This window comes from Ranitomeya variabilis, chromosome 6 (genome assembly GCF_051348905.1).
Source record: "Ranitomeya variabilis isolate aRanVar5 chromosome 6, aRanVar5.hap1, whole genome shotgun sequence".
NCBI classification, from domain to species: domain Eukaryota; kingdom Metazoa; phylum Chordata; class Amphibia; order Anura; family Dendrobatidae; genus Ranitomeya; species Ranitomeya variabilis.
The window spans coordinates 135,193,512-135,206,103 of record NC_135237.1 but is presented as its reverse complement, the minus strand read 5'-3'; the positions used below and the strand labels follow the sequence as shown (position 1 = coordinate 135,206,103).

The window sequence follows — 12,592 nt, the reverse complement described above, 5'->3', positions numbered from 1 at the left end:
GCAGCTCAGCTCCTATTCGGCTGAGCTGAAGTTCTGATCAATGCCTACTAAACAGTATGCGGAGTTGTTCTATTCGTCTCCATACATTGTTTAAATCGAGCCAGAGCTCAATTGGTGGGTGTGCAGGACATAGGACTCCCAGAGATCTGGTATTGATGATCTATCCTAAAAGTTTTGTTTAGTGGTTGGTTATCCAACATCCAAGTATTCCTATAATGAATGCATTTAGACACCTATAAATGATGATTTGACAACTCTTTTATTTAGAAATTGTCATTGCTGAAATGTACATTAAAAGCCCACTGTGCTTTGCTATTTAAATTACTCCCATTCACTTCTGAGAGAGCGCACAATTCTTTCCATTGTCCTGACCAACTGTGGCCACTTCATAGAGAGAGATATTCCTATCTCAGCCATGAGATGGCAATGTCCATTTAAATGCACTGCAAACTTCAAATCAAAAACTTCAAAACTTAAAACTTCAAATCAATGTGAATGTGGTCAAGCAGTAATTTTAAAGAAAGCTAGTCATCCTTGGGACGTGATTTGACGCCACTGACAGCTTTACTATTTTCCCGATAATCACAATGCCAGCTATGACGAGCACCCAAAGCATCCTCTAGCTCTTGGTAGGCACCCCTTATCATTTATGATGACCAAAAACAATCATTTACTTGTAATATATATTGCTCCATTATTTTGTATTCTTTCAGCACTGTAAAATAATGTCCCAAAAATCAAGTCACAATTAAATGTCTTCACTAACAGAATTTTTTTCTGATTTCTTTATAGGTTGTCATGAACAATTTAAATCCGGTCTGGAAAACATTCAAGGTCTCTGTGAACTCTCTTTGCAGTGGTGATCATGATCGCAGGCTTAAGGTACATAAATAATGTCTTCTTTTATTCCTATTTAGATATCTAAAGTTTCTTTATTGGATGCATACTGATAATTTAAATGAATGAGATCCTTTCGAAGATGTATTCTTACCTTTTTTTATCATTTACTAAAGATAAGATAAAGCTAGAAAGTGGTTGACCTATTCTGGCGACTTTTTTTTGGAACGAAGATGACCAGCTGTAACCTCCGGCTTCTATAGATCCCAGCAATCCAATTCTACCTCCTATAGATGTAGAGTCAGTCATAGTAGTAGTAGAATTACATGCCGCTTATTCAAATCAATGGGAAAACTTTCATTAGACCTTTTCACATACAGATTATTTCTTCAACTTTAGGGCTCATGCAAACATTAGTGGATCTCAGTCCAAGCACAGATTGCAATGCACCGTATATCTGCAAGTCTTCTGACTGGAACTCGGCAGCTTTATAGGCATTTATGATGTGGTGCTCAGGCCGCAGACAGTCCGCACATTGCAGTCCATGCTTGGACCAAGATCCACGGACGTCTCTATGAAGTCTAAATGCAGATATAAGATGCCAATTTTCCCAATCATTTTAAAGGGGTTATCCACTACTTTCACAGCCCCTTCTCAATCACTATGTTTCAAGCAAGTAAAAGGAGGCTATTGAAGCATGGAAAAAGTAAAAAAAAAGTTTTAAAAAATATGAAAAAAATAAAAAAATATAAAAGTTTTAATCACCCCCCTTTCGCCCCATTCAAAATAAAATAATAAAAAAATCAAACATACACATATTTGGTATCGCCGCATTCAGAATCGCCCGATCTATCAATTAAAGAAAAGGATTAACCTGATCGCTAAACGGCGTAGCGAGAAAAATATTCAAAATGCCAGAATTACGTTTTTTTGGTCGCCGCGACAATGCATTAAAATGCAATAACGGGCGATCAAAAGAACGTATCTGCACAAATGTGGTATCATTAAAAATGTCAGCTCGGCATGCAAAAAATAAGCCCTCACCCGACCCGAGATCCTAAAAAATGAAGACGCTACGGGTATCGGAAAATGGCGCAATTTTTTTTTAGCAAAGTTTGGATTTTTTTTTCACCACTTAGATAAAAAAATAACCTAGATATGTTTAGTGTCTATGAACTCATAATGACATGGAGAATCACAATTGTAGGTCACTTTTAGCATTTAGTGAACCTAGCAAAAAAGCCAAACAAAAAACAAATGTGGGATTGCACTTTTTTTGCAATTTCATCACACTTGGAATTTTTTTCCCATTTTCTAGTACAAGACATGGTAAAACCAATGGCATTGTTCAAAAGTACAACTCGTCCTGCAAAAAATAAGCCCTCATATGGCCATATTGATGGAAAAATAAAAAAGTTATGGCTCTGGGAAGGAGGGGAGCGAAAAACAAAAACGCAAAAACGAAAAAGGGCTGCGTCTTGAAGGGGTTAATGTATGTAACCTTGGTCAAAGTTATCTGAGCACAAATCTCCAAAAGTATCCAAAACCTTTGCATAATCCCATTTTACTTTTTGTAATTTTTAAAATGTGTGTATATATATATATACACTCACCGGCCACTTTATTAGGTACACCATGCTAGTAACGGGTTGGACCCCCTTTTGCCTTCCGAACTGCCTCAATTCTTCATGGCATAGATTCAACAAGGTGCTGGAAGCATTCCTCAGAGATTTTGGTCCATATTGACATGATGGCATCACACAGTTGCCGCAGATTTGTCGGCTGCACATCCCAAAGATGCTCCATACAAGGCAGGATGGATCCATGCTTTCATGTTGTTTACGCCAAATTCTGACCCTACCATCCGAATGTCGCAGCAGAAATCGAGACTCATCAGACCAAGCAACGTTTTTCCAATCTTCTACTGTCCAATTTCGATGAGCTTGTACAAATTGTAGCCTCAGTTTCCTGTTCTTAGCTGAAAGGAGTGGTACCCGGTGTGGTCTTCTGCTGCTGTAGCCCATCTGCCTCAAAGTTCGACGCACTGTGCATTCAGAGATGCTCTTAGGCCTACCTTGGTTGTAACGGGTGGCGATTTGAGTCACTGTTGCCTTTCTATCAGCTCGAACCAGTCTGCCCATTCTCCTCTGACCTCTGGCATCAACAAGGCATTTCCGCCCACAGAACTGCCGCTCACTGGATTTTTTTTCTTTTTCGGACCATTCTCTGTAAACCCTAGAGATGGTTGTGCGTGAAAATCCCAGTAGATCAGCAGTTTCTGAAATACTCAGACCAGCCCTTCTGGCACCAACAACCATGCCACGTTCAAAGGCACTCAAATCACCTTTCTTCCCCATACTGATGCTTGGTTTGAACTGCAGGAGATTGTCTTGACCATGTCTACATGCCTAAATGCACTGAGTTGCCGCCATGTGATTGGCTGATTAGAAATTAAGTGTTAACAAGAAGTTGGACAGGTGTACCTAATAAAGTGGCCGGTGAGTGTATGTATATATATATATATATATATATATATATATATATATTGTAGCGTGGCTAAAGGTTGTATAGTCGACGGGAGGTATGTATCACAGAGAAGGCTTGTCGCTATGATGTAACCCGGAGTGTTTTCTGTAAGGCACATAAAGCAATAAGGAGTTGCTTGGTATATTTGGGTCCGGGTTACGGGTAGCTATGAGAGATGGGAGGGTCTGGCTACCCATATACCTCACCCCTGGGTAAGGGGCATAACCATGCCTATCTATGTTTGTTTCAGGACCTGTGGTGATGTCAGAACCACATGTCTAATCATGTGACAGGTACCTGGGTGTGGTTTCAGCCTACATAATGGAGGTGTGTTTGGCACATGGCAGTGAGTATTTTGGGAGTCTGTGAGTGTAGACAGAGATCCCTGTGTCCAGGCGGGACACTACAGACAGGAGTCTGTGTGTGTGGAGGAGAAAGCCTCCACAGTGTGTTAAGGCTCCAGGACTGGGCCTGCGTGCTGGACATAGCACAGTCTGTGTGCCTACAGACCTGAGAGAGCGGAGCGGTCTCATCCGTCTGATGTAAGACTGTTTACCCGTTGTTCATGTTGCTATGTGGTTTATGGAGCAATAAACCCGGTGAACTTTTAAAGGAAAGTGTCTCCTGCGTGTCAGCCGTTGCAAATGAGCGAGTGAACCCCTACAATATATATATATATATATATATATATATATATATATATATATATATATATATATATATATATATATTTATATATGTGTCATCTTTTAGTTTAGGCCTCTTACAGTACATTTGATCTTCATCTTGCTTAATTGTTCACAATAACAGTATTTTTGAGCAGGGGTGCACAATCTTTTACATGCCACTGTAGATAGATCGATAGATAGATAGATAGATAGATAGATAGATAGATAGATAGATAGATAGATAGATTTCCTGTAGAGATATAATTTTACAAGCCCCCTTACATATAATAAACTTGCACCCATTTGTGCCTTTCATGTTTAGCTTTGTTTAACTAAGTAAATAAATAATTAAAAAACAACATGGGGTCCCTCATATTTTTGATAACCAACAAAGTTAAAACAGACAGCTGGAGACTGGTATTATAAGGCTGTGAAGGTCTATGGATTTTGGGCCCTTCCCAGCCTAAAAATACCAGCCCGCAGCCACCCCAGAAGTGGCGCATCATATTAGATGCACCAGTTCTGGCACTTAGCCTGGCTCTTTCCGATTGCCCTCATGTGGAGGTAATCGGTGGAATAGTAGGTGGGATTGATGTCAGCTGTGATTTGTCAAAAATCACTGCTGGTATCAAGCCCTGGGGATAGTATTGGAGAGGTGTCTATCGAACATCCCCATTGCTAACCCTGTAAGTAAAAAAATACACACGCAAGAAAATACTTAACTTGAAAAAACACTCCCCAACACGTTCCCTAGTTCCCCAGTTTATTAAAAATAAAAAGCTATGCAGGTCCACCGTAGTCCAGGGAATCCGCCATAGTCTATCAAATCCACTGTAGTTCACAAATCAAATAAAGACAAGACTGTCTTTCATTCACCAATTTATTAGAAAACAAAAAGTTCCCACGTAGGTCCGATGCAGTCTTTGGCGTTCCCATGACAATCCCCGAATTCTTACTTCCAAAGGCTATGGAGTGTCATTTAGAAAATGAAGCTCCATAGGCTGTAGAAGCAGCGTCTCTGTTTCCCGCTGCACTCCAAGAGACTATACCACATATCAGAGTCGTAGAGTCTCATAGAGGGCCATTGTATGACACTAATTTTAAATATGGACACACGGATGACACACTGATGACACTCAGATGACACAAGAATGACACACGGACGACACAGTGATGACACCCTGATGGAAAACACTGGTTGTAAACACTAATGGTGCTAGTCCTGTTTTTTTGCGTATGTATTTAAACACGATGTGTGAAGGAAGCCTTATAAAGACCAAAACTGTCTTTAAGAGGATAAAGTACATACTTACAAAATACAAATACATGACACAAGTAATTCATATTGCTATGCATATGAAAACTGTTGGAAGAAAGAGCGCAAACAGTGTCTTATCTGAGAAGGTTAAAAGGTTAATCCATAAGATTGCACTCACCAGATGTAGCTGAGTTGAAGCATTGAAAGGATTCGCTGCAGCAGATCCACGAGTCCAGGAAGGACCAGCCGTTAGATACAGATTGGGAAAATTGTGGTAAATTTCTTCACCGCTGAATCACTAGAATTCCAGAATTATTAGTACATGTGGCTTTATTATTCTACTCGTTTCAGATTTCAAGACTTCTTCATCAGGTGATTCAGTGTTTCCTGTGATTCTAGTGATTCAGCAGCGCAGAAATTTACTACAATTTTCCCAATCTATATTGCTATGCATAACATTTATGTACATTATTGAAACCTTGGTCCCTACAAGTTTTAACGGAGTTGGCCACTACTTTTTTTATTAATGGCCTCAGTATAGGAAATCCATGTCAGTGTGACATTCGAGAACCTCCACGGATCAGCTGTTATCAGTGCCGGACGGAAGTTCTCAGATGCTACAAATACTACAGATCTACCTCCATTTCAAATGAATAGGGTGAGGATCTGCAGTACTTGGCCACGGCCCCTATAGTATTGAAGGAGCTTCTGTCTTCTGGCAGCATTTGAGTACCCCTGCTGCTGATCAGTGGGGGTGTCAGATGTCGCACCCATCACCGATCAGATATGGGCTATCCTAAGGAGACACCATCAGTAAAAAAGTAATGGCCAACCTAACATTGGTCATTGTAGTCCTGATGACCAAACATATATAGCAAACTCTAGAGTTATACATATGGGTATTTAGGAATCCATTCATTCTACCTTTCCATTTACACTTAACATTCACATTACATTGTGATTTAGAATTTCTTTATATATTTTCATTTTAAACTTTACACAATAGAAGCATACTTTCCAAATGTCAAAAATCCAAATATAGAGATATGGCATTTGCAGTGTAGCATTTCAGATGCTGGTATGGCATTCTGGACTGTTAGATAAAGGAGCTATATGGAGGGATTACCGCGGTGCTGATTAGAGTGCATTGACATATTAATTTACAATGTAATAGTTTTGAGCCATTACATACAAAGCAGCAAGGTTTGTGATTTAGTTTTATAAGCAGCTATCCCTCTGATTTTGATTGACACCTATTAAAGGGTTATTTTCAGCACTTTTAGATTTGTCTGCTCATTATTCACTGAGCTTATTACTGAGATATGTCATTTCAGCACTTTATGCATTTTTATTAATCCTTAAACTTTCAAAACTTTTGTCAAAATGGTTTACATACACATACAGCAAGTCTATATCTCATTTTGATGACCAGTTAGACTGAGCTGTCATGGCACATTTAGCTCAGCAGTTTTGGCGCTGCAGATTCTGAAAGTTTGGAATTGTGGTATTTTTTTGTTTTTTTCTGAAAAACATGTAAAGCTTATGATGACAAAACAAATCTGGAAATTTGGCTTAGTGACTTTGAAACCCTGTAAGGAACAGAAATAAGCCTCATATTTCCCCTCATTACCTTAAAAGATGTGTTTACTAGAGATGGGCGAACCTGAACAGTACAGTTCGGGCACCTACTGTACATCTACTGTTCAGGCACGAACACAGACTTCACCAGGAAGTCTGTGTTACTGTTCGGGTTCGGCACGTCGAAGGACAGGTGTATCTCGTGCTGTCATGGCATGACAGCAAGGCAAACACTACCTCTGATCAGCAGCAAAATCATTACCACATGTCAGACAGCCGCAGTTTAATTATATAACTATTTTTTATACACATAGGTAGAGATGAAAACGAAGTCATAGAATCATAGAATGTGAGAGTTGGAATGGACCTCAAGGATCATCATATTCAACCTCCTGCTCAATGCAGCGCAGGAGTCACTAAACCATCTCAGACAGATGTCTGTCCAGCCTCTGTTTGAAGACTTCCATTGAAGGAGAACTTACCACCTCTTGTAGCAGCGTGCGCCACTCATTGATCACCATCACTGTTAAGAAGTTTTTTCTAATAATTAATCTATATCCTCTCCCTTTCAGTTTCATTCCATTGCTTCTCGTGTTTCCATGTGCAAATGAGAATAATGATGATCCCTCTACACTGTGACATCCCTTCAGATATCTGTAGACAGCTATTAAGTCTCCTCTTAGCCTTCTTTTTTGTAAGTTAAACATTCTCAGATCCTTTAACCGTTCCTCATAGGACATACTTTGCAGTCTGCTTACCATCCTTGTAGCTGCTCTCTGGAGGTGCTCCAGTTTTTCAATGTCTATTTTAACCCCTTCCCGACCTGTGACGCCACGTAGGCATCATGAAAGTTGATGCCAATCTGACCTGTGATGCCTATGTGGCATCATGGCGGCATCGCATTCGCGTGAATGGGTTAATTGAAATGTCAACCGACCTGCAGGTACAGAAGGACCTGTACTTGACCCCGGGGGGGTGGCTTTTCCCCCCGTGGCTACGATTGCTCTGATTGACTGTTGAAAGTGAAACAGTCAATTAGAGCAATCGTAATCCAATCAGATGTGGAGGGCGGAGTGAACAATGACTGCCCTCATTCTTCAGCCGGAAGCTGAAGAGCGACGTCCCTGCCTGCAGCCCAGCCGCTGAAGACCCCACCATCGATGACCCCGCCATCGCCGCTGATGATGCCACTGCTGCCACTGATCACCCCGCCACCGCTGATGACGCCACCGCCGCTGCTGATCCAGTATGCTCCCCCACTGCCATACGGTATGCTCCCCTTTGACATACTCCTCTCTGCTGCCCTCCGCTCCCCTGCCATCTGATTCCACCCCCCGACCACTGCGCCCGCCCCCTGTCCTGGTCATCACCCCCTGACCACTCCCCCCGCTGCTGCTGGCTCCATCTCCATCTGCTGCTGCATCTCAGCCCACTCCTACCCCTCGCATCTGACAGCCCCCTCCTGCCCCCAGTGATCACCCCGATCATCCCCTGATCACCTCCCTTCATGGGTGATTACCCACTACCCCGGTGACCACCCCCCTGACCTGCTGATCACCCCCTGCCCCGGTGATCGCCCCCTGTCCCCATGATTGCCCCCTGCCCCGCAAATTACCCCCTGCCCTGGTGATCGCCCTCTGCCCCAGTGATCGCACCTTGCCCCGGTGATCACCCACTGCCCCGCAGATTGCCCCCCTGCCCCAAAGATCACCCCCCTGCCCCAGTGATCGCTCCCTACCCGGCAGATCGCCCCCTTCCCAATGGAACACCCCCCTGCCCTGGTGATCACGCCCTCCAATCCCAGTTTTCCCATTAGGCCAGCGTCACACTGGCGTTTTTAACAGCTGAGTGCAATGCGATAAAAAATCGCATTGCACTGTGACCAATGTTAAGCTATGGGGCGGCTCCCACCAGCCGACTTTTTGTCAGCCGTTTTCCTCGGTCCAAGACAATTGCAACATGCTGCGATTGTCTCGGACCGAGGAAAACTCTTGGCTCACTCGCTCCCATATAAGCCTATGGGTGCGAGTGAGACAACGCACATCTCTTGGATATCATCCAAGTGATGTGCATTATAAGTGGATTCCAGCAATGGAGGAGATGGAGAAATTAATTTCTCTGCCTCCTCCGCAGCTGTGCTCCGATCCTCCCTGTGCGAGCGAATTGGAGCACAGACGCATGACACTCGGCTCCTGCTCTGCTGCGAGCAGGAGCTGAGTGTCATTAGCATATCGCATCCGATGCTCTAACATCGGATGCAATATGCTAGTGTAATGCTGGCCTTAGGGTTAGAGTTGGGCTAAAGTGAGCTGAGCAAACGTTAGGGTTAGGGTTGAAGCTAAAATTAGGGTTTGGGTTGGGGCTAAAGTTAGGGTTAGGGTTGCAGCTATAATTAGGCTTAGGGTTGGAGCTAAAGTTAGGGTTAGGGTTGCGCCTAAAATTAGGGATAGGGTTGGTGCTAAAGTTAGGGTTGGGGTTAGGGTTGGGAGTAGAGTTATGTTAGGGTTAAGTTTGTAGTTAGGGTTGGGATTAGGGTTAGGGGTGTATTAGGGTTAGGCTTGTGGTTAGGGTTAGTGTTGGGGTTAGGGGTGTGTTGGGGTTAGGGTTGGAGTTAGAATTGGGGGATTTCCACTGTTTAGGCACATCAGGGGCTCTCCAAACGCGACATGACGCTTGCGGACCATGCCATCAAAGTCTGCATTCCAAAACATCACTACTTCCCTTCCGAGCCCCGACGTGTGCCAATACAGCAGTTTTCTCCCACATATGGGGTAACAGCATACTCAGGACAAATTGGAAAACTTTTAGGGTCAAAATTCTCCTGTTACCTTAGGGAAAATAAAAAATTGGGGACTAACAGATCATGTTTGTGGAAAAAATAAGATTTTTTTATTTTCACGACCGTGCGCTATAAACTTTAGTGAAACACCTGGGGATTCAAAGTTCTCACCACACATCTAGATAAGTCCTTGGGGGTCTAGTTTCCAAAATGGGGTCACTTGTGGGGGGTTTCCATGGTTCAGGCACATCAGGGGCTCTCCAAACGCGATATGACTCCTGTGGACCATTACATCAAAGTCTGCTTTCCAAAACGTCACTACTTCCCTTCCTAGCCCCGACTTGTGCCCATACAGTAGTTTTCAACCACATATAGGGTATCAGCGTACTCAGGACAAATTGTACAACAACTTTTTGGGTCACAATTCTCCTGTTACCCTTGGGAAAATAAAAAATTGGGGACTAAAATATCATGTTTGTGGAAAAAATAAGATTTTTTTTATTTTCACGTCCGGGCGCTATAAACTTTAGTGAAACACCTGGGGGTTGAGCTCTCACCATACATCTAGATAAGTTCCTTGGGGTCTAGGTTACAAAATGGGGTCACTTGTGGGGGAGCTCCAATGTTTAGCCACACAGGGGCTCTCCATACGCGACATGGTGTCTGCTAACGATTGGAGCTAATTTTCCATTCAAAAAGTCAAATGGCGCTCCTTCCCTTCCAAGCCTCGCTTTGCGCCCAAACAGTGGTGTACCCCCACATATGAGTTATTGGTGTACTTAGGAGAAATGGTTCAACAAATTTCAGGATACAGTATATATAATAGAATACACCGGCGCTCCAAAGGGTGATGGATGTGAGGATGAACGGAGCTGCTGGTGCCTGACAGCTACTGTGCTAAGCCTGTCATATAAAAGAAAACAACTAGGTATAATAAAATATAGGTCACCGCGCTGCCTACCTCAGAGAAGGCTAAGTTTATGGTGCCCCCAAAGAAAGGAATAGAGACTTACTTGGACGTATGAGATGCCGGGAATAAGTCTGTGGGAGCAGGTCTTGAACGAGGTGGAGCTAGAAGAGAGTGGCTGCTCCTCCGTGCATAAGTGAAGATAGATCCGGTCAGCGGTGTGGGGTGGCAGGGCTGTGGGGAGCATCCTCCCTAGTTGGCGAGGTGAACAGGCGGCGTCTCAGACAGAGAACGCCGCTACGCTGCAGCGGGGAATAGGGGGGCGTGGTCTGGGTGACGTCACCCGGAGCTGTGGGGAATGAGCAAGAGACGGGTGTCCGTTAACGATTGGAGCTAATTTTCCATTCAAAAAGTCAAATGGCGATCCTTCCCTTCCAAACCCTGCCGTGCGCCCAAACAGTGGTTTATGACCACATATGAGGTATTGATGTATTCAGGAGAAATTGCCCAACAAATTTTAGGATCCATTTTATCCTGTTGCCCATGTGAAATTGAAAAAATTGAGGCTAAAAGAAATTTTTTGTGCAAAAAAGTACTTTTTCATTTTTACAAATCAATTTGTGAAGCACCTGGGGGTTCAAAGTGTTCACTATGCATCTAGATACGTTCCTTGGGGGTCTAGTTTCCAAAATGGGGTCACTTGTGGGGGAGCTTCAATGTTTAGGCACACAGGGGTTCTCTACTTGCGACATGGTGTCCGCTAACGATTGGAGCTAATTTTCCATTCAAAATGTCAAATGGCGCTCTTTCCCTTCCGAGCCCTGCTGTGCACCCAAACAGTGGTTTATAACCACATATGAGATATTGGTGTACTCAGGAGCAATTGCCCAACAAATTTTATTATCCATTTTATCCTGTTGCCAATGAGAAAATGAAAAAATTGAGGCTAAAAGAAAATTTTTGTTGGAAAAATTAAAATGTCCATTTTTTCCTTCCACGTTGCTTTAGTTCCTGTGAAGCACTTGAAGCATTAATAATCTTCTTGAATGTAGTTTTAAGTAGCTTGAGGGGTACAGTTTTTGAATGGTGTCACTTTTGGGTGTTTTCTGTCATGTAGGCCCCACAAAGGGACTTCAAATGTGATGTGGTCACTGAAAAAATGGTTTTGTAAACTTTGCTGGAAAAATGAGAAATTTCTGGTAAACTTTGAACCCTTATAACTTCCTAATAAAAAAAATTTTTTTCAGAAAATCATGCTGAAAAACTATTTTGTGTCACATAACTCTCTGGTTTAACAGAATAAAAATTTAAACATTGAAAATTGCGAAATTTTCAAACTTTTTGCCAAATTTCCAATTTTTCACAAATAAACACAAAAATTATCGACTTAAGTTTACCACTAACATGAAGCCCAATATGTCACGAAAAAAAATCTCAGAATCGCTAGGATCCGTTGAAGCGTTCCTGAGTTATTACCTCATAAAGGGACACTGGTCGGAATTGCAAAAAATGGCCAGGTCGTTAAGGTCAAAATAGGCTGGGTCATGAAAGGGTTAAAATTTGGTACCAAGAACTGGACACAGTATTCCAGATAAAGCCTGACCAAGGAGGAGCTAAGGAGGATAATTACTTCACATGATCTAGAATCTTTTCCTCTGCTTCTCTTAATACATCCTAGAACTGTTTGCCTTTTTTTTGCTGCTGCATCACACTGTTGACTCATGTGCAGTCTGATCTATTAGTATACCCATATCTTTTTCACACATGCTAATGCTTAGCTCTATTCCTCCTATTCTATAGGTGTAATTTTTGATTCAGGCTTTTTCGCCAGAGACAAAAAACGTTGCTATGGACGTTTTTTCAAGAAACCGGAAGCGGCAGATTTGCCGGATCCGGCGAAAACCGGATGAAACGCAATGTCTTCCGGTGCAGTCCGGCACTAATACAAGTTTATGGGAAAAAACCTGATCCGGCGGCAACATTCGCCTGATCCGGTTTTTTGAAAATTAGCCGGATTTAGCCTGACACTGAAAACCTGA

At 42.7% G+C, this 12,592-nt stretch overlaps 1 protein-coding gene across 1 annotated transcript in view; it reads left to right on the top strand.

The window, feature by feature from the left end:
* CPNE4 (copine 4) overlaps positions 1-12,592 on the top strand; it is an 828,774-nt gene that overhangs the window by 570,337 nt on the left and 245,845 nt on the right. The window contains exon 7 of the mRNA XM_077269031.1: positions 793-882. Coding sequence (XP_077125146.1) covers positions 793-882 — 90 coding nt within the window. The remainder of the gene's footprint in view (positions 1-792; positions 883-12,592) is intronic.